We start from the raw sequence: 26,790 nt of genomic DNA on the forward strand, positions 1-26,790 counted from the left end.
ATGTAGAGACAGGGCCTAATTTATATGAACAGGGTCTAATGTATATGAACAGGGCCTAATGTATATGAACAGACAGGGCCTAATGTATATGTACAGGGCCTAATGTATATGTACAGACAGGGCCTAATGTATATGTACAGGGCCTAATGTATATGTACAGGGCCTAATGTATATGAACAGGGCCTAATGTATATGTACAGGACCTAATGTATATGTAGAGACAGGGCCTAATTTATATGTACAGGGCCTAATGTATATGTACAGGGCCTAATGTATATGTACAGGGTCTAATGTATATGAACAGGGCCTAATGTATATGTACAGACAGGGCCTAATGTATATGAACAGGGCCTAATGTATATGTACAGACAGGGCCTAATGTATATGTACAGGGCCTAATGTATATGAACAGGGCCTAATGTATATGAACAGGGCCTAATGTATATGTACAGGGCCTAATGTATATGTAGAGACAGGGCCTAATTTATATGTACAGGGCCTAATGTATATGTACAGGGTCTAATGTATATGTATATAACTCTACTCCCTGTAAGGTCTACTACACCTGTTGTATTCAGCATTTCACTGTGAGGTCTACTACACCTGTTGTATTCAGCATTTCACTGTGAGGTCTACATACACCTGTTGTATTCAGCATTTCACTGTAAGGTCTACTACACCTGTTGTATTCAGCATTTCACTGTAAGGTCTACTACACCTGTTGTATTCAGCATTTCACTGTAAGGTCTACTACACCTGTTGTATTCAGCATTTCACTGTGAGGTCTACTACACCTGTTGTATTCAGCATTTCACTGTAAGGTCTACTACACCTGTTGTATTCGGCATTTCACTGTAAGGTCTACTACACCTGTTGTATTCAGCATTTCACTGTGAGGTCTACTACACCTGTTGTATTCAGCATTTCACTGTAAGGTCTACTACACCTGTTGTATTCAGCATTTCACTGTAAGGTCTACTACACCTGTTGTATTCAGCATTTCACTGTAAGGTCTACTACACCTTTTGTATTCGGTTTACGTGAAAACAGGTTTTTAGAATATTTTGCAAATATTGCAAGTATTACAAATAAAAAACAGAAATACCTTTATTTATATAAGTATTCAGACCCTTTGCTATGAGACAGGAAATTGAGCTCAGGTGCATCTTGTTTCCATTGATCAACCTTGAGATGTTTCTATAGCTTGATTGGAGTCCACCTGTGGTCAAGTCTAGTAATTGGACATTTGGAAAGCCACACACCTGTCTATATACGGTCCCACAGCTGACATGTCATTGAAAAAAAACAAGCCATGAGGGCGAAATAATTGTCCGTAGAGCTCCGAGTCAGGATTGTGTCGAGGCACAGATCTGGGGAAGGGCACCAAAACATTTCTGCAGCATTGAAGGTCCCCAAGAACACAGTGGTCTCCTTCATTCTTAAATGGAAGAAGTTTGGAACCACCTAGACTCTTCCTAGAGCTGGCCGCCCGACCAAACTGAGCAATCAGAGGGAGAAGTGCCTGGTCGGGAGGTGACCAAAAACCCTATGGTCACTCTGACAGAGTTTTAGAGTTCCTCTGTGGAGATGAGAGAACCTTCCAGAAGGACAACCATCTCAGCAGCACTCCACCAATATGACCTTTGTAGTAGAGTGGCCAATCGAGAGCCAGTCCTCACTAAAAGGCACATGACAGCCCGCTTGCAGTTTGCAGTTACACCGACCAAACCCGGACATAATGAATCCATAGTAACCTACATAATAAACCCATAGTAACCTATAGAATGAATCCATAGTAACCTACATAATAAACCCATAGTAACAAACCCATAGTAACCTACATAATAAACCCATAGTAACCTATAGAATGAATCCATAGTACCCTACATAATGAATCCATAGTAACCTATAGAATGAAAAATCAAATCAAATCAAATCTTATTTGTCACATACACATGGTTAGCAGATGTTAATGCGAGAGTAGCGAAATGCTTGTGCTTCTAGTTCCGACAATGCAGTAGTAACGAGCAAGTAATCTAACTAACAATTCCAAAAAAAACTACTGTCTTATACACAGTGTAAGGGGATAAAGAATATGTACGTAAGGATATATGAATGAGTGATGGTACAGAGCAGCATAGGCAAGATACAGTAGATGATATCGAGTACAGTATATACATATGAGATAAGTATGTAAACCAAGTGGCATAGTTAAAGTGGCTAGTGATACATGTATTACATAAGGATGCAGTCGATGATATAGAGTACAGTATCAACGTATGCATATTAGATGAACAATGTAGGGTAAGTAACATTATATAAGGTAGCATTGTTTAAAGTGGCTAGTGATATATTTACATCATTTCCCATCAATTCCCATGATTAAAGTGGCTGGAGTAGAGTCAGTGTCATTGACAGTGTGTTGGCAGTAGCCACTCAATGTTAGTGGTGGCTGTTTAACAGTCTGATGGCCTTGAGATAGAAGCTGTTTTTCAGTCTCTCGGTCCCAGCTTTGATGCACCTGTACTGACCTCGCCTTCTGGATGACAGCGGGGTGAACAGGCAGTGGCTCGGGTGGTTGATGTCCTTGATGATCTTTATGGCCTTCCTGTAGCATCGGGTGGTGTAGGTGTCCTGGAGGGCAGGTAGTTTGCCCCCGGTGATGCGTTGTGCAGACCTCACTACCCTCTGGAGAGCCTTACGGTTGAGGGCGGTGCAGTTGCCATACCAGGCGGTGATACAGCCCGCCAGGATGCTCTCGATTGTGCATCTGTAGAAGTTTGTGAGTGCTTTTGGTGACAAGCCGAATTTCTTCAGCCTCCTGAGGTTGAAGAGGCGCTGCTGCGCCTTCCTCACGATGCTGTCTGTGTGAGTGGACCAATTCAGTTTGTCTGTGATGTGTATGCCGAGGAACTTAAAACTTGCTACCCTCTCCACTACTGTTCCATCGATGTGGATGGGGGTGTTCCCTCTGCTGTTTCCTGAAGTCCACAATCATCTCCTTAGTTTTGTTGACGTTGAGTGTGAGGTTATTTTCCTGACACCACACTCCGAGGGCCCTCACCTCCTCCCTGTAGGCCGTCTCGTCGTTGTTGGTAATCAAGCCTACCACTGTTGTGTCGTCCGCAAACTTGATGATTGAGTTGGAGGCGTGCAAGGCCACGCAGTCGTGGGTGAACAGGGAGTACAGGAGAGGGCTCAGAACGCACCCTTGTGGGGCCCCAGTGTTGAGGATCAGCGGGGAGGAGATGTTGTTGCCTACCCTCACCACCTGGGGGCGGCCCGTCAGGAAGTCCAGTACCCAGTTGCACAGGGCGGGGTCGAGACCCAGGGTCTCGAGCTTGATGACGAGCTTGGAGGGTACTATGGTGTTGAATGCCGAGCTGTAGTCGATGAACAGCATTCTCACATAGGTATTCCTCTTGTCCAGATGGGTTAGGGCAGTGTGCAGTGTGGTTGAGATTGCATCGTCTGTGGACCTATTTGGGCGGTAAGCAAATTGGAGTGGGTCAAGGGTGTCAGGTAGGGTGGAGGTGATATGGTCCTTGACTAGTCTCTCAAAGCACTTCATGATGACGGATGTGAGTGCTACGGGGCGGTAGTCGTTTAGCTCAGTTACCTTAGCTTTCTTGAACCCATAGTAACCTATAGAATGAATCCATAGTAACCTACATAATAAATCCATAGTAACCTATATAATGAACCCATAGTAACCTATAGAATGAATCCATAGTAACCTACATAATGAATCCATAGTAACCTACATAATGAATCCATAGTAACCTATAGAATGAAACCATAGTAACCTATAGAATGAATCCATAGTAACCTACATAATGAATCCATAGTAACCTACATAATGAATCCATAGTAACCTATAGAAGGAACCCATAGTAACCTATAGAATGAATCCATAGTAACCTACATAATGAATCCATAGTAACCTACATAATGAATCCATAGTAACCTATAGAATGAACCCATAGTAACCTATAGAATGAATCCATAGTAACCTACATAATGAATCCATAGTAACCTACATAATGAATCCATAGTAACCTATAGAATGAACCCATAGTAACCTATAGAATGAATCCATAGTAACCTGCATAATGAATCCATAGTAACCTATATAATGAACCCATAGTAACCTATAGAATGAATCCATAGTACCCTACATAATGAATCCATAGTACCCTACATAATGAATCCATAGTAACCTACATAATGAACCCATAGTAACCTATAGAATGAATCCATAGTAACCTATAGAACAATCCATAGTAAACTACATAATGAATCCATAGTAACCTATAGAATGAACCCATAGTAACCTATTGAATGAATCCATAGTAACCTACATAATGAATCCATAGTAACCTATAGAATGAACCCATAGTAACCTATAGAATGAATCCATAGTAACCTACATAATGAATCCATAGTAACCTACATAATGAATCCATAGTAACCTACATAATAAACCCATAGTAACCTACATAATAAACCCATAGTAACAAATCCATAGTAACCTATAGAATGAATCCATAGTAACCTACATAATAAACCCATAGTAACCTTTAGAATGAATCCATAGTAACCTACATAATAAACCCATAGTAACCTATAGAATGAATCCATAGTAACCTACATAATAAACCCATAGTAACGAATCCATAGTAACCTACATAATAAACCCATAGTAACGAATCCATAGTAACCTATAGAATAAACCCATAGTAACCTATAGAATGAATCCATAGTAACCTACATAATAAACCCATAGTCACCTAAAGAATGAATCCATAGTAACCTACATAATGAACCCATAGTAACCTATAGAATGAATCCATAGTAACTTACATAATGAATCCATAGTAACCTACAAAATAACCCATAGTAACCTATAGAATGAATCCATAGTAAGCTACATAATGAATCCATAGTAACCTACATAATGAACCCATAGTAACCTATATAATGAATCCATAGTAACCTACATAATGAACCCATAGTAACCTATAAAATGAACCCATAGTAACCTACATAATGAATCCATAGTAACCTACATAATGAACCCATAGTAACCTACAGAATGAATCCATAGTAGCCTACATAATGAATCCATAGTAACCTACATAATGAACCCATAGTAATCTATAGAATGAACCCATAGTAACCTATATAATGAATCCATAGTAACCTACATAATAAACCCATAGTAACCTACATAATGAACCCATAGTAACCTACATAATAAACCCATAGTAACCTACATAATGAACCCATAGTAACCTACAGAATGAATCCATAGTAACCTACATAATGAACCCATAGTAACCTACATAATAAACCCATAGTAACCTACAGAATGAATCCATAGTAACCTACAGAATGAACCCATAGTAACCTACATAATGAACCCATAGTAACCTACATAATAAACCCATAGTAACCTATAGAATGAATCCATAGTACCGTACATAATGAACCCATAGTAAACTACAGAATGAATCCATAGTACCCTACATAATGAACCCATAGTAACCTACAGAATGAATCCATAGTAACCTACATAATGAACCCATAGTAATCTACATAATGAACCCATAGTAACCTATAGAATGAATCCATAGTAACCTATAGAACAATCCATAGTAACCTACATAATGAATCCATAGTAACCTACATAATGAATCCATAGTAACCTATAGAATGAATCCATAGTAACCTACATAATGAACCCATAGTAACCTATAGAATGAATCCATAGTAACCTATAGAACAATCCATAGTAACCTACATAATGAATCCATAGTAACCTACATAATGAATCCATAGTAACCTACATAATGAATCCATAGTAACCTACATAATGAATCCATAGTAACCTATAGAATGAACCCATAGTAACCTATAGAATGAATCCATAGTAACCTACATAATGAATCCATAGTAACCTACATAATGAATCCATAGTAACCTACATAATAAACCCATAGTAACCTACATAATAAACCCATAGTAACGAATCCATAGTAACCTATAGAATGAATCCATAGTAACCTACATAATAAACCCATAGTAACCTTTAGAATGAATCCATAGTAACCTACATAATAAACCCATAGTAACCTATAGAATGAATCCATAGTAACCTACATAATAAACCCATAGTAACGAATCCATAGTAACCTACATAATAAACCCATAGTAACGAATCCATAGTAACCTATAGAATAAACCCATAGTAACCTATAGAATGAATCCATAGTAACCTACATAATAAACCCATAGTAACCTAAAGAATGAATCCATAGTAACCTACATAATGAACCCATAGTAACCTATAGAATGAATCCATAGTAACTTACATAATGAATCCATAGTAACCTACATAATAACCCATAGTAACCTATAGAATGAATCCATAGTAAGCTACATAATGAATCCATAGTAACCTACATAATGAACCCATAGTAACCTATATAATGAATCCATAGTAACCTACATAATGAACCCATAGTAACCTATAAAATGAACCCATAGTAACCTACATAATGAATCCATAGTAACCTACATAATGAACCCATAGTAACCTACAGAATGAATCCATAGTAACCTACATAATGAATCCATAGTAACCTACATAATGAACCCATAGTAACTATAGAATGAACCCATAGTAACCTATATAATGAATCCATAGTAACCTACATAATAAACCCATAGTAACCTACATAATGAACCCATAGTAACCTACATAATAAACCCATAGTAACCTACATAATGAACCCATAGTAACCTACAGAATGAATCCATAGTAACCTACATAATGAACCCACAGTAACCTACATAATGAACCCATAGTAACCTACTTAATGAATCCATAGTAACCTATAGAATGAACCCATAGTAACCTATTGAATGAATCCATAGTAACCTACATAATGAATCCATAGTAACCTACATAATGAATCCATAGTAACCTACATAATGAATCCATAGTAACCTATAGAATGGACCCATAGTAACCTATAGAATGAATCCATAGTAACCTACATAATGAATCCATAGTAACCTACATAATAAACCCATAGTAACCTACATAATAAACCCATAGTAACGAATCCATAGTAACCTACATAATAAACCCATAGTAACCTATAGAATGAATCCATAGTAACCTACATAATAAACCCATAGTAACCTATAGAATGAATCCATAGTAACCTACATAATAAACCCATAGTAACGAATCCATAGTAACCTACATAATAAACCCATAGTAATGAATCCATAGTAACCTACATAATAAACCCATAGTAACCTATATAATGAACCCATAGTAACCTACATAATAAACCCATAGTAACCTACATAATGAACCCATAGTAACCTACAGAATGAATCCATAGTAACCTACATAATGAATCCATAGTAACCTATAGAATGAATCCATAGTAACCTATAGAATGAATCCATAGTAACCTATAGAATGAACCCATAGTAACCTATTGAATGAATCCATAGTAACCTACATAATGAATCCATAGTAACCTACATAATGAATCCATAGTAACCTACATAATGAATCCATAGTAACCTATAGAATGAACCCATAGTAACCTATAGAATGAATCCATAGTAACCTACATAATGAATCCATAGTAACCTACATAATAAACCCATAGTAACCTACATAATAAACCCATAGTAACGAATCCATAGTAACCTACATAATAAACCCATAGTAACCTATAGAATGAATCCATAGTAAACTACATAATAAACCCATAGTAACCTATAGAATGAATCCATAGTAACCTACATAATAAACCCATAGTAATGAATCCATAGTAACCTACATAATAAACCCATAGTAACGAATCCATAGTAACCTATAGAATAAACCCATAGTAACCTATAGAATGAATCCATAGTAACCTACATAATAAACCCATAGTAACCTAAAGAATGAATCCATAGTAACCTACATAATGAACCCATAGTAACCTATAGAATGAATCCATATTAACCTACATAATAAACCCATAGTAACCTATAGAATGAATCCATAGTAACCTACATAATGAACCCATAGTAACCTATAGAATGAATCCATAGTAACTTACATAATGAATCCATAGTAACCTACATAATAACCCATAGTAACCTATAGAATGAATCCATAGTAACCTACATAATGAACCCATAGTAACCTATAAAATGAACCCATAGTAACCTACATAATGAATCCATAGTAACCTACATAATGAACCCATAGTAACCTACAGAATGAATCCATAGTAGCCTACATAATGAATCCATAGTAACCTACATAATGAACCCATAGTAATCTATAGAATGAACCCATAGTAACCTATATAATGAATCCATAGTAACCTACATAATAAACCCATAGTAACCTACATAATGAACCCATAGTAACCTACATAATAAACCCATAGTAACCTACATAATGAACCCATAGTAACCTACAGAATGAATCCATAGTAACCTACATAATGAACCCACAGCAACCTACATAATGAACCCATAGTAACCTATAGAATGAATCCATAGTAACCTATAGAACAATCCATAGTAGCCTACATAATGAATCCATAGTAACCTACATAATGAATCCATAGTAACCCATAGAATGAATCCATAGTAACCTACATAATGAACCCATAGTAACCTATAGAATGAATCCATAGTAACCTATAGAACAATCCATAGTAACCTACATAATGAATCCATAGTAACCTACGTAATGAATCCATAGTAACCTACATAATGAATCCATAGTAACCTACATAATGATTCCATAATAACCTACATAATGAATCCATAGTAACCTATAGAATGAACCCATAGTAACCTATTGAATGAATCCATAGTAACCTACATAGTGAATCCATAGTAACCTACATAATGAATCCATAGTAACCTACATAATGAATCCATAGTAACCTATAGAATGAACCCATAGTAACCTATAGAATGAATCCATAGTAACCTACATAATGAATCCATAGTAACCTACATAATAAACCCATAGTAACCTACATAATAAACCCATAGTAACGAATCCATAGTAACCTACATAATAAACCCATAGTAACCTATAGAATGAATCCATAGTAACCTACATAATAAACCCATAGTAACCTATAGAATGAATCCATAGGAACCTACATAATAAACCCATAGTAACGAATCCATAGTAACCTACATAATAAACCCATAGTAACGAATCCATAGTAACCTACATAATAAACCCATAGTAACCTACATAATGAACCCATAGTAACCTACATAATAAACCCATAGTAACCTACATAATGAACCCATAGTAACCTACAGAATGAATCCATAGTAACCTACATAATGAACCCATAGTAACCTACATAATAAACCCATAGTAACCTACAGAATGAATCCATAGTAACCTACAGAATGAACCCATAGTAACCTACATAATGAACCCATAGTAACCTACATAATAAACCCATAGTAACCTATAGAATGAATACATAGTAACCTATAGAACAATCCATAGTAACCTACATAATGAATCCATAGTAACCTACATAATGAATCCATAGTAACCTATTGAATGAATCCATAGTAACCTACATAATGAATCCATAGTAACCTACATAATGAATCCATAGTAACCTACATAATGAATCCATAGTAACCTATAGAATGAACCCATAGTAACCTATATAATGAATCCATAGTAACCTACATAATGAATCCATAGTAACCTACATAATAAACCCATAGTAACCTACATAATAAACCCATAGTAACGAATCCATAGTAACCTACATAATAAACCCATAGTAACCTATAGAATGAATCCATAGTAACCTACATAATAAACCCATAGTAACCTATATAATGAATCCATAGTAACCTACATAATAAACCCATAGTAATGAATCCATAGTAACCTACATAATAAACCCATAGTAACGAATCCATAGTAACCTATAGAATAAACCCATAGTAACCTATAGAATGAACCCATAGTAACCTACATAATGAACCCATAGTAACCTACAGAATGAATCCATAGTAACTTACAAAATGAATCCATAGTAACCTACATAATAACCCATAGTAACCTATAGAATGAATCCATAGTAACCTATAAAATGAACCCATAGTAACCTATAGAATGAATCCATAGTAACCTACAGAATGAATCCATAGTAACCTACATAATAAACCCATAGTAACCTACATAATGAACCCATAGTAACCTACATAATAAACCCATAGTAACCTACATAATGAACCCATAGTAACCTACAGAATGAATCCATAGTAACCTACATAATGAACCCATAGTAACCTACATAATAAACCCATAGTAACCTACAGAATGAATCCATAGTAACCTACATAATGGACCCATAGTAACCTACATAATGAACCCATAGTAACCTATAGAATGAATCCATAGTAACCTATAGAACAATCCATAGTAACCTACATAATGAATCCATAGTAACCTACGTAATGAATCCATAGTAACCTACATAATGAATCCATAGTAACCTACATGATGAATCCATAGTAACCTACATAATGAATCCATAGTAACCTATAGAATGAACCCATAGTAACCTATAGAATGAATCCATAGTAACCTATTAATGAATCCATAGTAACCTACATAATAAATCCATAGTAACCTACATAATGAATCCATAGTAACCTATAGAATGGACCCATAGTAACCTATAGAATGAATCCATAGTAACCTACATAATGAATCCATAGTAACCTACATAATAAACCCATAGTAACCTACATAATAAACCCATAGTAACGAATCCATAGTAACCTACATAATAAACCCATAGTAACCTATAGAATGAATCCATAGTAACCTACATAATAAACCCATAGTAACCTATAGAATGAATCCATAGTAACCTACATAATAAACCCATAGTAACGAATCCATAGTAACCTACATAATAAACCCATAGTAATGAATCCATAGTAACCTACATAATAAACCCATAGTAACCTATATAATGAACCCATAGTAACCTACATAATAAACCCATAGTAACCTACATAATGAACCCATAGTAACCTACAGAATGAATCCATAGTAACCTACATAATGAATCCATAGTAACCTATAGAATGAATCCATAGTAACCTATAGAATGAATCCATAGTAACCTATAGAATGAACCCATAGTAACCTATTGAATGAATCCATAGTAACCTACATAATGAATCCATAGTAACCTACATAATGAATCCATAGTAACCTACATAATGAATCCATAGTAACCTATAGAATGAACCCATAGTAACCTATAGAATGAATCCATAGTAACCTACATAATGAATCCATAGTAACCTACATAATAAACCCATAGTAACCTACATAATAAACCCATAGTAACGAATCCATAGTAACCTACATAATAAACCCATAGTAACCTATAGAATGAATCCATAGTAAACTACATAATAAACCCATAGTAACCTATAGAATGAATCCATAGTAACCTACATAATAAACCCATAGTAATGAATCCATAGTAACCTACATAATAAACCCATAGTAATGAATCCATAGTAACCTATAGAATAAACCCATAGTAACCTATAGAATGAATCCATAGTAACCTACATAATAAACCCATAGTAACCTAAAGAATGAATCCATAGTAACCTACATAATGAACCCATAGTAACCTATAGAATGAATCCATATTAACCTACATAATAAACCCATAGTAACCTATAGAATGAATCCATAGTAACCTACATAATAAACCCATAGTAACCTACATAATGAACCCATAGTAACCTACAGAATGAATCCATAGTAACTTACAAAATGAATCCATAGTAACCTACATAATAACCCATAGTAACCTATAGAATGAATCCATAGTAACCTATAGAATGAACCCATAGTAACCTATAGAATGAATCCATAGTAACCTATAGAACAATCCATAGTAACCTACATAATGAATCCATAGTAACCTACATAATGAATCCATAGTAACCTATAGAATGAATCCTTAGTAACCTACATAATGAACCCATAGTAACCTATAGAATGAATCCATAGTAACCTACATAATGAATCCATAATAAACTACATAATGAATCCATAGTAACCTACATAATGAATCCATAGTAGCCTATAGAATGAACCCATAGTAACCTATAGAATGAATCCATAGTAACCTACATAATGAATCCATAGTAACCTACATAATGAATCCATAGTAACCTACATAATAAACCCATAGTAACCTACATAATAAACCCATAGTAACGAATCCATAGTAACCTATAGAATGAATCCATAGTAACCTACATAATAAACCCATAGTAACCTAAAGAATGAATCCATAGTAACCTACATAATGAACCCATAGTAACCTATAGAATGAATCCATATTAACCTACATAATAAACCCATAGTAACCTATAGAATGAATCCATAGTAACCTACATAATAAACCCATAGTAACCTACATAATGAACCCATAGTAACCTACAGAATGAATCCATAGTAACTTACAAAATGAATCCATAGTAACCTACATAATAACCCATAGTAACCTATAGAATGAATCCATAGTAACCTATAGAATGAACCCATAGTAACCTATAGAATGAATCCATAGTAACCTATAGAACAATCCATAGTAACCTACATAATGAATCCATAGTAACCTACATAATGAATCCATAGTAACCTATAGAATGAATCCATAGTAACCTACATAATGAACCCATAGTAACCTATAGAATGAATCCATTGTAACCTATAGAACAATCCATAGTAACCTACATAATGAATCCATAGTAACCTACATAATGAATCCATAGTAACCTATAGAATGAACCCATAGTTACCTATTGAATGAATCCATAGTAACCTACATAATGAATCCATAATAAACTACATAATGAATCCATAGTAACCTACATAATGAATCCATAGTAGCCTATAGAATGAACCCATAGTAACCTATAGAATGAATCCATAGTAACCTACATAATGAATCCATAGTAACCTACATAATGAATCCATAGTAACCTACATAATAAACCCATAGTAACCTACATAATAAACCCATAGTAACGAATCCATAGTAACCTATAGAATGAATCCATAGTAACCTACATAATAAACCCATAGTAACCTATAGAATGAATCCATAGTAACCTACATAATAAACCCATAGTAACCTATAGAATGAATCCATAGTAACCTACATAATAAACCCATAGTAACGAATCCATAGTAACCTACATAATAAACCCATAGTAACGAATCCATAGTAACCTATAGAATAAACCCATAGTAACCTATAGAATGAATCCATAGTAACCTACATAATGAACCCATAGTAACCTATAGAATGAATCCATAGTAACCTACAGAATGAACCCATAGTAACCTATAGAATGAACCCATAGTAACCTATATAATGAATCCATAGTAACCTACATAATAAACCCATAGTAACCTACATAATGAACCCATAGTAACCTACATAATAAACCCATAGTAACCTACATAATGAACCCATAGTAACCTACAGAATGAATCCATAGTAACCTACATAATGAACCCATAGTAACCTACATAATAAACCCATAGTAACCTACAGAATGAATCCATAGTAACCTATAGAATGAATCCATAGTAACCTATAGAACAATCCATAGTAACCTACATAATGAATCCATAGTAACCTACGTAATGAATCCATAGTAACCTACATAATGAATCCATAGTAACCTACATAATGAATCCATAGTAACCTATAGAATGAACCCATAGTAACCTATAGAATGAATCCATAGTAACCTACATAATGAATCCATAGTAACCTACATAATAAACCCATAGTAACCTACATAATAAACCCATAGTAACGAATCCATAGTAACCTACATAATAAACCCATAGTAACCTATAGAATGAATCCATAGTAACCTACATAATAAACCCATAGTAATGAATCCATAGTAACCTACATAATAAACCCATAGTAACCTATATAATGAACCCATAGTAACCTACATAATAAACCCATAGTAACCTACATAATGAACCCATAGTAACCTACAGAATGAATCCATAGTAACCTACATAATGAATCCATAGTAACCTATAGAATGAATCCATAGTAACCTATAGAATGAATCCATAGTAACCTATAGAATGAACCCATAGTAACCTATAATGAACCCATAGTAACCTACATAATGAATCCATAGTAACCTACATAATGAATCCATAGTAACCTACATAATGAATCCATAGTAACCTATAGAATGAACCCATAGTAACCTATAGAATGAATCCATAGTAACCTATATAATGAATCCATAGTAACCTACATAATGAATCCATAGTAACCTACATAATAAACCCATAGTAACGAATCCATAGTAACCTACATAATAAACCCATAGTAACCTATAGAATGAATCCATAGTAACCTACATAATAAACCCATAGTAACCTATAGAATGAATCCATAGTAACCTACATAATAAACCCATAGTAATGAATCCATAGTAACCTACATAATAAACCCATAGTAACGAATCCATAGTAACCTATAGAATAAACCCATAGTAACCTATAGAATGAATCCATAGTAACCTACATAATAAACCCATAGTAACCTAAAGAATGAATCCATAGTAACCTACATAATGAACCCATAGTAACCTATAGAATGAATCCATAGTAACCTACATAATAAACCCATAGTAACCTATAGAATGAATCCATAGTAACCTACATAATAAACCCATAGTAACCTACATAATGAACCCATAGTAACCTACAGAATGAATCCATAGTAACTTACAAAATGAATCCATAGTAACCTACATAATAACCCATAGTAACCTATAGAATGAATCCATAGTAACCTATAGAATGAACCCATAGTAACCTATAGAATGAATCCATAGTAACCTATAGAACAATCCATAGTAACCTACATAATGAATCCATAGTAACCTACATAATGAATCCATAGTAACCTATAGAATGAATCCATAGTAACCTACATAATGAACCCATAGTAACCTATAGAATGAATCCATTGTAACCTATAGAACCATCCATAGTAACCTACATAATGAATCCATAGTAACCTACATAATGAATCCATAGTAACCTATAGAATGAACCATAGTAACCTATTGAATGAATCCATAGTAACCTACATAATGAATCCATAATAAACTACATAATGAATCCATAGTAACCTACATAATGAATCCATAGTAACCTATAGAATGAACCCATAGTAACCTATAGAATGAATCCATAGTAACCTACATAATGAATCCATAGTAACCTACATAATGAATCCATAGTAACCTACATAATAAACCCATAGTAACCTATATAGTAACCTATAATGAATCCATAGTAACCTACATAATAAACCCATAGTAACCTATAGAATGAATCCATAGTAACCTACATAATAAACCCATAGTAACCTATAGAATGAATCCATAGTAACCTACATAATAAACCCATAGTAACCTACATAATAAACCCATAGTAACGAATCCATAGTAACCTATAGAATAAACCCATAGTAACCTATAGAATGAATCCATAGTAACCTACATAATGAACCCATAGTAACCTATAGAATGAATCCATAGTAACCTACATAATAAACCCATAGTAACCTATAGAATGAATCCATAGTAACCTACATAATAAACCCATAGTAACGAATCCATAGTAACCTACATAATAAACCCATAGTAACGAATCCATAGTAACCTATAGAATAAACCCATAGTAACCTATAGAATGAATCCATAGTAACCTACATAATGAACCCATAGTAACCTATAGAATGAATCCATAGTAACCTACAGAATGAACCCATAGTAACCTATAGAATGAACCCATAGTAACCTATATAATGAATCCATAGTAACCTACATAATAAACCCATAGTAACCTACATAATGAACCCATAGTAACCTACATAATAAACCCATAGTAACCTACATAATGAACCCATAGTAACCTACAGAATGAATCCATAGTAACCTACATAATGAATCCATAGTAACCTATAGAATGAATCCATAGTAACCTATAGAATGAATCCATAGTAACCTACATAATGAATCCATAGTAACCTACATAATGAATCCATAGTAACCTACATAATAAACCCATAGTAACCTACATAATAAACCCATAGTAACGAATCCATAGTAACCTATAGAATGAATCCATAGTAACCTACATAATAAACCCATAGTAACCTATAGAATGAATCCATAGTAACCTACATAATAAACCCATAGTAACCTATAGAATGAATCCATAGTAACCTACATAATAAACCCATAGTAACCTAATCCATAGTAACCTACATAATAAACCCATAGTAACCCCATAGTAACCTATAGAATAAACCCATAGTAACCTATAGAATGAATCCATAGTAACCTACATAATGAACCCATAGTAACCTATAGAATGAATCCATAGTAACCTACAGAATGAACCCATAGTAACCTATAGAATGAACCCATAGTAACCTATATAATGAATCCATAGTAACCTACATAATAAACCCATAGTAACCTACATAATGAACCCATAGTAACCTACATAATGAACCCATAGTAACCTACATAATGAACCCATAGTAACCTACAGAATGAATCCATAGTAACCTACATAATGAACCCATAGTAACCTACATAATAAACCCATAGTAACCTACAGAATGAATCCATAGTAACCTATAGAATGAATCCATAGTAACCTATAGAACAATCCATAGTAACCTACATAATGAATCCATAGTAACCTACATAATGAATCCATAGTAACCTACATAATGAATCCATAGTAACCTACATAATGAATCCATAGTAACCTACATAATGAATCCATAGTAACCTATAGAATGAACCCATAGTAACCTATTGAATGAATCCATAGTAACCTATATAATGAATCCATAGTAACCTACATAATGAATCCATAGTAACCTACATAATGAATCCATAGTAACCTATAGAATGAACCCATAGTAACCTATAGAATGAATCCATAGTAACCTACATAATGAATCCATAGTAACCTACATAATAAACCCATAGTAACCTACATAATAAACCCATAGAATGAATCCATAGTAACCTACATAATAAACCCATAGTAACCTATAGAATGAATCCATAGTAACCTACATAATAAACCCATAGTAACCTCCATAGTAACCTACATAATAAACCCATAGTAATGAATCCATAGTAACCTACATAATAAACCCATAGTAACCTATATAATGAACCCATAGTAACCTACATAATAAACCCATAGTAACCTACATAATGAACCCATAGTAACCTACAGAATGAATCCATAGTAACCTACATAATGAATCCATAGTAACCTATAGAATGAATCCATAGTAACCTATAGAATGAATCCATAGTAACCTATAGAATGAACCCATAGTAACCTATTGAATGAATCCATAGTAACCTACATAATGAATCCATAGTAACCTACATAATGAACCCATAGTAACCTACATAATAAACCCATAGTAACCTACATAATGAACCCATAGTAACCTACAGAATGAATCCATAGTAACCTACATAATGAATCCATAGTAACCTATAGAATGAATCCATAGTAACCTATAGAATGAATCCATAGTAACCTACATAATGAATCCATAGTAACCTACATAATGAATCCATAGTAACCTACATAATAAACCCATAGTAACCTACATAATAAACCCATAGTAACGAATCCATAGTAACCTATAGAATGAATCCATAGTAACCTACATAATAAACCCATAGTAACCTATAGAATGAATCCATAGTAACCTACATAATAAACCCATAGTAACCTATAGAATGAATCCATAGTAACCTACATAATAAACCCATAGTAACGAATCCATAGTAACCTACATAATAAACCCATAGTAACGAATCCATAGTAACCTATAGAATAAACCCATAGTAACCTATAGAATGAATCCATAGTAACCTACATAATGAACCCATAGTAACCTATAGAATGAATCCATAGTAACCTACAGAATGAACCCATAGTAACCTATAGAATGAACCCATAGTAACCTATATAATGAATCCATAGTAACCTACATAATAAACCCATAGTAACCTACATAATGAACCCATAGTAACCTACATAATAAACCCATAGTAACCTACATAATGAACCCATAGTAACCTACAGAATGAATCCATAGTAACCTACATAATGAACCCATAGTAACCTACATAATAAACCCATAGTAACCTACAGAATGAATCCATAGTAACCTATAGAATGAATCCATAGTAACCTATAGAACAATCCATAGTAACCTACATAATGAATCCATAGTAACCTACGTAATGAATCCATAGTAACCTACATAATGAATCCATAGTAACCTACATAATGAATCCATAGTAACCTACATAATGAATCCATAGTAACCTATAGAATGAACCCATAGTAACCTATTGAATGAATCCATAGTAACCTACATAATGAATCCATAGTAACCTACATAATGAATCCATAGTAACCTACATAATGAATCCATAGTAACCTATAGAATGAACCCATAGTAACCTATAGAATGAATCCATAGTAACCTACATAATGAATCCATAGTAACCTACATAATAAACCCATAGTAACCTACATAATAAACCCATAGTAACGAATCCATAGTAACCTACATAATAAACCCATAGTAACCTATAGAATGAATCCATAGTAACCTACATAATAAACCCATAGTAACGAATCCATAGTAACCTACATAATAAACCCATAGTAATGAATCCATAGTAACCTACATAATAAACCCATAGTAACCTATATAATGAACCCATAGTAACCTACATAATAAACCCATAGTAACCTACATAATGAACCCATAGTAACCTACAGAATGAATCCATAGTAACCTACATAATGAATCCATAGTAACCTATAGAATGAATCCATAGTAACCTATAGAATGAATCCATAGTAACCTATAGAATGAACCCATAGTAACCTATTGAATGAATCCATAGTAACCTACATAATGAATCCATAGTAACCTACATAATGAATCCATAGTAACCTACATAATGAATCCATAGTAACCTATAGAATGAACCCATAGTAACCTAAAGAATGAATCCATAGTAACCTACATAATGAATCCATAGTAACCTACATAATAAACCCATAGTAACCTACATAATAAACCCATAGTAACGAATCCATAGTAACCTACATAATAAACCCATAGTAACCTATAGAATGAATCCATAGTAACCTACATAATAAACCCATAGTAACCTATAGAATGAATCCATAGTAACCTACATAATAAACCCATTGTAATGAATCCATAGTAACCTACATAATAAACCCATAAACCCATAGTAACCTATAGAATAAACCCATAGTAACCTATAGAATGAATCCATAGTAACCTACATAATAAACCCATAGTAACCTAAAGAATGAATCCATAGTAACCTACATAATGAACCCATAGTAACCTATAGAATGAATCCATAGTAACCTACATAATAAACCCATAGTAACCTATAGAATGAATCCATAGTAACCTACATAATAAACCCATAGTAACCTACATAATGAACCCATAGTAACCTACAGAATGAATCCATAGTAACTTACAAAATGAATCCATAGTAACCTACATAATAACCCATAGTAACCTATAGAATGAATCCATAGTAACCTATAGAATGAACCCATAGTAACCTATAGAATGAATCCATAGTAACCTATAGAACAATCCATAGTAACCTACATAATGAATCCATAGTAACCTACATAATGAATCCATAGTAACCTATAGAATGAATCCATAGTAACCTACATAATGAACCCATAGTAACCTATAGAATGAATCCATTGTAACCTATAGAACAATCCATAGTAACCTACATAATGAATCCATAGTAACCTACATAATGAATCCATAGTAACCTATAGAATGAACCCATAGTTACCTATTGAATGAATCCATAGTAACCTACATAATGAATCCATAATAAACTACATATTGAATCCATAGTAACCTACATAATGAATCCATAGTAGCCAATAGAATGAACCCATAGTAACCTATAGAATGAATCCATAGTAACCTACATAATGAATCCATACTAACCTACATAATGAATCCATAGTAACCTACATAATAAACCCATAGTAACCTACATAATAAACCCATAGTAACGAATCCATAGTAACCTATAGAATGAATCCATAGTAACCTACATAATAAACCCATAGTAACCTATAGAATGAATCCATAGTAACCTACATAATAAACCCATAGTAACCTATAGAATGAATCCATAGTAACCTACATAATAAACCCATAGTAACGAATCCATAGTAACCTACATAATAAACCCATAGTAACGAATCCATAGTAACCTATAGAATAAACCCATAGTAACCTATAGAATGAATCCATAGTAACCTACATAATGAACCCATAGTAACCTATAGAATGAATCCATAGTAACCTACAGAATGAACCCATAGTAACCTATAGAATGAACCCATAGTAACCTATATAATGAATCCATAGTAACCTACATAATAAACCCATAGTAACCTACATAATGAACCCATAGTAACCTACATAATAAACCCATAGTAACCTACATAATGAACCCATAGTAACCTACAGAATGAATCCATAGTAACCTACATAATGAACCCATAGTAACCTACATAATAAACCCATAGTAACCTACAGAATGAATCCATAGTAACCTACAGAATGAACCCATAGTAACCTACATAATAAACCCATAGTAACCTACAGAATGAACCCATAGTAACCTACATAATGAACCCATAGTAACCTACATAATAAACCCATAGTAACCTATAGAATGAATCCATAGTGACCTACATAATGAATCCATAGTAACCTATAGAATGAATCCATAGTAACCTACATAATGAACCCATAGTAACCTATATAATGAATCCATAGTAACCTATAGAACAATCCATAGTAACCTACATAATGAATCCATAGTAACCTACGTAATGAATCCATAGTAACCCACATAATGAATCCATAGTAACCTACATAATGAATCCATAGTAACCTACATAATGAATCCATAGTAACCTATAGAATGAACCCATAGTAACCTATTGAATGAATCCATAGTAACCTACATAATGAATCCATAGTAACCTACATAATGAATCCATAGTAACCTACATAATGAATCCATAGTAACCTATAGAATGAACCCATAGTAACCTATAGAATGAATCCATAGTAACCTACATAATGAATCCATAGTAACCTACATAATGAATCCATAGTAACCTACATAATAAACCCATAGTAACCTATAGAATGAATCCATAGTAACCTACATAATAAACCCATAGTAACCTATAGAATGAATCCATAGTAACCTACATAATAAACCCATAGTAACGAATCCATAGTAACCTACATAATAAACCCATAGTAACGAATCCATAGTAACCTATATAATGAACCCATAGTAACCTATAGAATGAACCCATAGTAACCTACATAATGAATCCATAGTAACATACATAATGAACCCATAGTAACCTACAGAATGAATCCATAGTAGCCTACATAATGAATCCATAGTAACCTACATAATGAACCCATAGTAGCCTACATAATGAATCCATAGTAACCTACATAATGAACCCATAGTAACCTATAGAATGAACCTAAAGTAAACTATATAATGAATCCATAGTAACCTACATAATAAACCCATAGTAACCTACATAATGAACCCGATAGTAACCTACATAATAAACCCATAGTAACCTACATAATGAACCCATAGCAACCTACAGAATGAATCCATAGTAACCTACATAATAAACCCATAGTAACCTACAGAATGAATCCATAGTAACCTACAGAATGAACCCATAGTAACCTACAGAATGAACCCATAGTAACCTATATAATGAACCCATAGTAACCTACATAATAAACCCATAGTAACCTACATAATAAACCCATAGTAACCTACATAATGAATCCATAGTAACCTACAGAATGAACCCATAGTAACCTACAGAATGAACCCATAGTAACCTATATAATGAACCCATAGTAACCTACATAATAAACCCATAGTAACCTACATAATAAACCCATAGTAACCTACATAATGAATCCATAGTAACCTACATAATGAATCCATAGTAACCTACATAATAAACCCATAGTAACCTACAGAATGAACCCATAGTAACCTACAGAATGAATCCATAGTAACCTACAGAATGAACTCATAGTAACCTACATAATGAACCCATAGTAACCTACATAATAAACCCATAGTAACCTACAGAATGAATCCATAGTAACCTACAGAATGAACCCATAGTAACCTACATAATGAACCCATAGTAACCTACATAATAAACCCATAGTAACCTACAGAATGAACCCATAGTAACCTATATAATGAACCCATAGTAACCTACATAATAAACCCATAGTAACCTACATAATAAACCCATAGTAACCTACATAATGAATCCATAGTAACCTACATAATGAATCCATAGTAACCTACATAATAAACCCATAGTAACCTACAGAATGAACCCATAGTAACCTACATAATGAATCCATAGCACAGACAAAATGCAATGTAGGCAAGTGAGGGATCAATTATGCTTTCACCACTACACGCTTCAAAAAGATGCCATAACATCCTATTAAAAAGGATGACAAAAAGACCCACCCCTATTCCAACCAATCAAGGAAAAGTACATTGTCTCTGGACCTATAGCGTCGCTTTACGAAGCGTTCTAAATGTCAGCGCTCTCAACTCTTATTGGTCGATTTCTGCTGTACATAATAACTTGCTCGTTCGGCAGGCGCTCGTGATGTGCATGCATTAAATTGAAGCCGTGAACGTCACAGGTACCGGATTATCCAACTCAGAGTGATTTCGGTCTAACGTTCTAAAGCTCGGGTCTTACCGATAAACATGGCGCCTTCCTTAGTCTTTTCCGCCGCCAGCGCAGCTCCCTCCTTAGTCTTCTCCGCGGCCATAGCCATGCCGTCTTTAGCTTTGGACAACCCTTTCATGAACACATCCATCTCGACCCTGGTCCTGGAGCTCTGGAGAGATGCAAAGAACCATGAATCACGTCCCATGTAGTCTATTGTATCGGCCTATAGTCCTATACCGTAGTAATGTGGTAGGCCTAGTACTAGTTATATGCTAACGGAAAGCTAAATCTAAAGAGGAAACAAAAGTCCTGAAGCAGCGCGTTGTAATTATGTATGATGAATTATTTTGTATTCGGTAGGGTCCTGGAGATCTGGAGAGGAGGCAATAGGATCCCATTACAACACTGATTGTCAGTAGTTTACCATGCGTTATTATATACAGTTATGTGGCACTAGTTACACGGTAATGAATGACTGTTTTTGACGGATTGATTGCGCTGGAGAGAGATGGATAGCCATACCCAATAAAATGATAACTGTCCATGGTGCTGAAAGAGCGCCTTTTAATGACGTTTCTGAATGAGTTTTATTCGGTATTTCTCGGTTATGGACTGTAGTTGATTTATTGTCAGATGAGGAGGATGTTAATAGCTTAACGCATGTAACTAGCTTTCACTGTTCCCCTTTTCTCTTTCGTGTTTTCTTCCTTCTAATACCATAGATGTCACTTTGTGTCTTGGTTTTCATTGGTTGCGATGACGGAAGAATGGGGATTGGAGGAAGCCTCCGGTCTCCGTTCACAGTTGGCCTCGATATCCGAACCTCTCTGCCACAGACCAGTCATTATAGTAAAGGACGAAAAATTCGCACCTCCTCCCTTCTCTTTCTCCAAATTTCATGAAATATCCAGAGAGAGCGAGAGAATGGGGGAAAATGTTTATATGAAATGGTTAAACGTGCTCGCGGTCATTAATTATTACTTGTAATATTACTCTTAATGTCCGCGCGAGCCGAGGACAAGTCAGGAAGTTGGATTTAAAATAGCGCCTATGTGATCTACCTATTTAACCAAGCGCATTACATGTGATATTGCCTAGCACTACTATTCTATGTGGGGGAAGGGGAGGGAGAAAACTACGTGATGCTCATCACGGGCACCAAGAACAATATGTATTTTGTCAATAAATACGTATATCTCTACAGGGTAGAATATGACATAAAAACAAATATTTCTATTCATTTTTTAAAATCAAATACACGATTTAATCAATCATTTCGATGTGTTAATATGATAATAAGTATTAGGCTACTTGTACCTTATAGAGAACGCCCATTCAGGAAATTATGTCTCGTCAATTTTCTCATCAAATGCAACAATTGCTCTTTCGGCCTTTCATCAGGTTTCCATTTGACACTGATTTAATTCAACGTGTTGGTTATCTATAATTGACACGGATCAGTTACATAATAAAGTCAAATATTTGTAGCCTTCAATGATCCCCCCCCCCCTCTCCTATAAAACGTACCGTTATAATGTCGATATTATTTCTATACAACCTCCTAAATGTTTTTCCTTTCTCTCGACGCCAAACACAAATATCACAACAAACATCATGAAATCCTCTTACCTTTTCTTTACAAAGATGACTTGTTTCCTCAAGGTTCTTATTGCCCAGCTGATTCAAATATCGCCTAGAACGGGAGCTGCTGTCAGTAACTGATCTCTAGGTAGGTGGGCCTTTCTCGGGATTGTCTGTCTGTCGACCAATAGGAAGCGACTGATCACGTAGCCCCCTTTTTCATTGATCATTCCAACAGCACGACATCAACATCACCATCATCATCATCGTGACCATCAACAATATAGTCTTTACCCCTTTAAAATAGAAAACACATAACATCATTTGTTATTATGAGTATGTGTCCGACAGACAATTAGTCAAAGTAGTATTAGCAACAGCAGTGGTAGTATCAGCAGGCCTGCCAATTATAAGATGATTATCAATGTTCTGAAAATGTTCTCTAACTGAAAATGGGGAACTAACAGATGATGCTGTTATGTCGTTTGTTTCATTTGTTTTGCACGTGCACGAAGTGAAGATGGGCAATTATGTTCTGTGACGACGTGAAACGGAGAGAGCCGATAGAGAGAAGGAGGGCGAGAAAGAGTGGAATCTCCCCCTCTTTTGCCCACATCAATTCCCCCTTGGTCAAGAAGAGCGGTGACTTGATGACATCAGGCCATCCAGCAGAAGTGCCTTATTGATTACTGTGACATTAGGATAAATAGAAAAGCTTTCAGGCAGTTCCCCAGGTGTGACTTTCAAACTATTGGACCCGTGAATACTGTAATGTGGCCTTCCATCAGCTGTTTCTGCCTGCTAGTTTAACTACCGCCGCCAGAACTGCGCTGTCCATGGTTCAGCACGATATATGCTACTTACTCTAGGCTCTCAGGTTGGTTCTTAAAATGTGTATTATTGATTCGTAGGTGGTGCAGAACCGATTATTCTTTTCACGCTGCCCATGTTTCTGAAAGTTAGTACGGGATCCCAGGCGGGGCCGTTCACGGTGCTGAAATGTATAGTAGACTGGAGGCCCTATGGTTTCAGGTGGTGTTGAACAGAAAACAAATCCAGGTGGGGCTGTCAAGTGTCCTGAACGTTATATAAAAGACTCGCAGGTGGTACTGAACGGACAATGACAACAGGCGCTGTCCATGGTGCTGATTTTTTATAGTTAGCGTAGAAACAGGTAACTGCTCAGATAAAGGAACAACAAACGTAAAGCGTCATAATGGGTCGGCCGCCACGGCCACCACGGTCACCACGGCCACCACGGTCACCACGGCCACCACGGTCACCACGGCCACCACGGTCACCACGGCCACCACGGTCACCACGGTCACCACGGCCACCACGGTCACCACGGCCACCACGGCCGCCACGGCCACCACGGCCACCACGGCCACCACGGTCACCACGGCCACCACGGTCACCACGGCCACCACGGTCACCACGGCCACCACGGTCACCACGGCCACCACGGTCACCACGGCCACCACGGTCACCACGGCCACCACGGTCACCACGGCCACCACGGTCGCCACGGCCACCACGGCCGCCACGGCCACCACGGCCACCACGGCCACCACGGTCCCCACGGCACCACGGCACCACGGTCACCACGGTCACCACGGGATGTTACGGCCACCACGGCCACCACGGTCACCACGGCCACCACGGTCACCACGGCCACCACGGCCGCCACGGCCACCACGGCCACCACGAGCCAGAACAGCTTCAATGCACCTCGGCATAAATTCTACAAGTGTCTGGTATGATGGGATGTTAATTGCTTAATTAGGAACTGTGTGGAAACACCTGATTTTTTTTGTTTTTGTATTCCTCATTTCCTCCAGAGTTTCCATTATTTAGGCAGTTACCTGTATAAGGATTACTATGGCTGCTATGGGAGTCAGTGTGTAACAGAAGCCAATTAAACTACCCTCCTTACAAGGGTTTTATGTGCAGCAGTTAGCAATGTTCCCCTCTATGCTGCTCGCAGTAGCTCCAGGACTTCAGCTCCAGGACTCCAGCTCCAGGACTCCAGCTCCGGGACTCCAGCTCCGGGACTCCAGCTCCGGGGGCTTCAGCTCCGGGACTCCAGCTCCGGGACTCCAGCTCCGGGGGCT

General features: G+C 35.7%; 1 protein-coding gene across 2 annotated transcripts in view; it reads right to left on the minus strand.

Annotated features, from left to right (window-relative positions):
* The window catches only part of sncb (synuclein, beta), a 56,671-nt gene extending 31,821 nt beyond the window's left edge, over nucleotides 1-24,850 (minus strand). Inside the window, exons 1-2 of one of the 2 annotated variants that reach the window (XM_042303553.1) lie at nucleotides 24,725-24,850; nucleotides 23,123-23,264 (exon numbers count right to left, since the gene is read on the minus strand). In XM_042303553.1, coding sequence (XP_042159487.1) covers nucleotides 23,123-23,243 — 121 coding nt within the window. In that variant the 5' untranslated portion in view covers nucleotides 23,244-23,264; nucleotides 24,725-24,850. The remainder of the gene's footprint in view (nucleotides 1-23,122; nucleotides 23,265-24,724) is intronic. The other variant, XM_042303554.1, reaches the window with a different exon arrangement.
* Nucleotides 24,851-26,790: the final 1,940 nt, after the last annotated feature.

Source organism: Oncorhynchus tshawytscha, linkage group LG21 (genome assembly GCF_018296145.1).
Source record: "Oncorhynchus tshawytscha isolate Ot180627B linkage group LG21, Otsh_v2.0, whole genome shotgun sequence".
Lineage (NCBI taxonomy): Eukaryota > Metazoa > Chordata > Actinopteri > Salmoniformes > Salmonidae > Oncorhynchus > Oncorhynchus tshawytscha.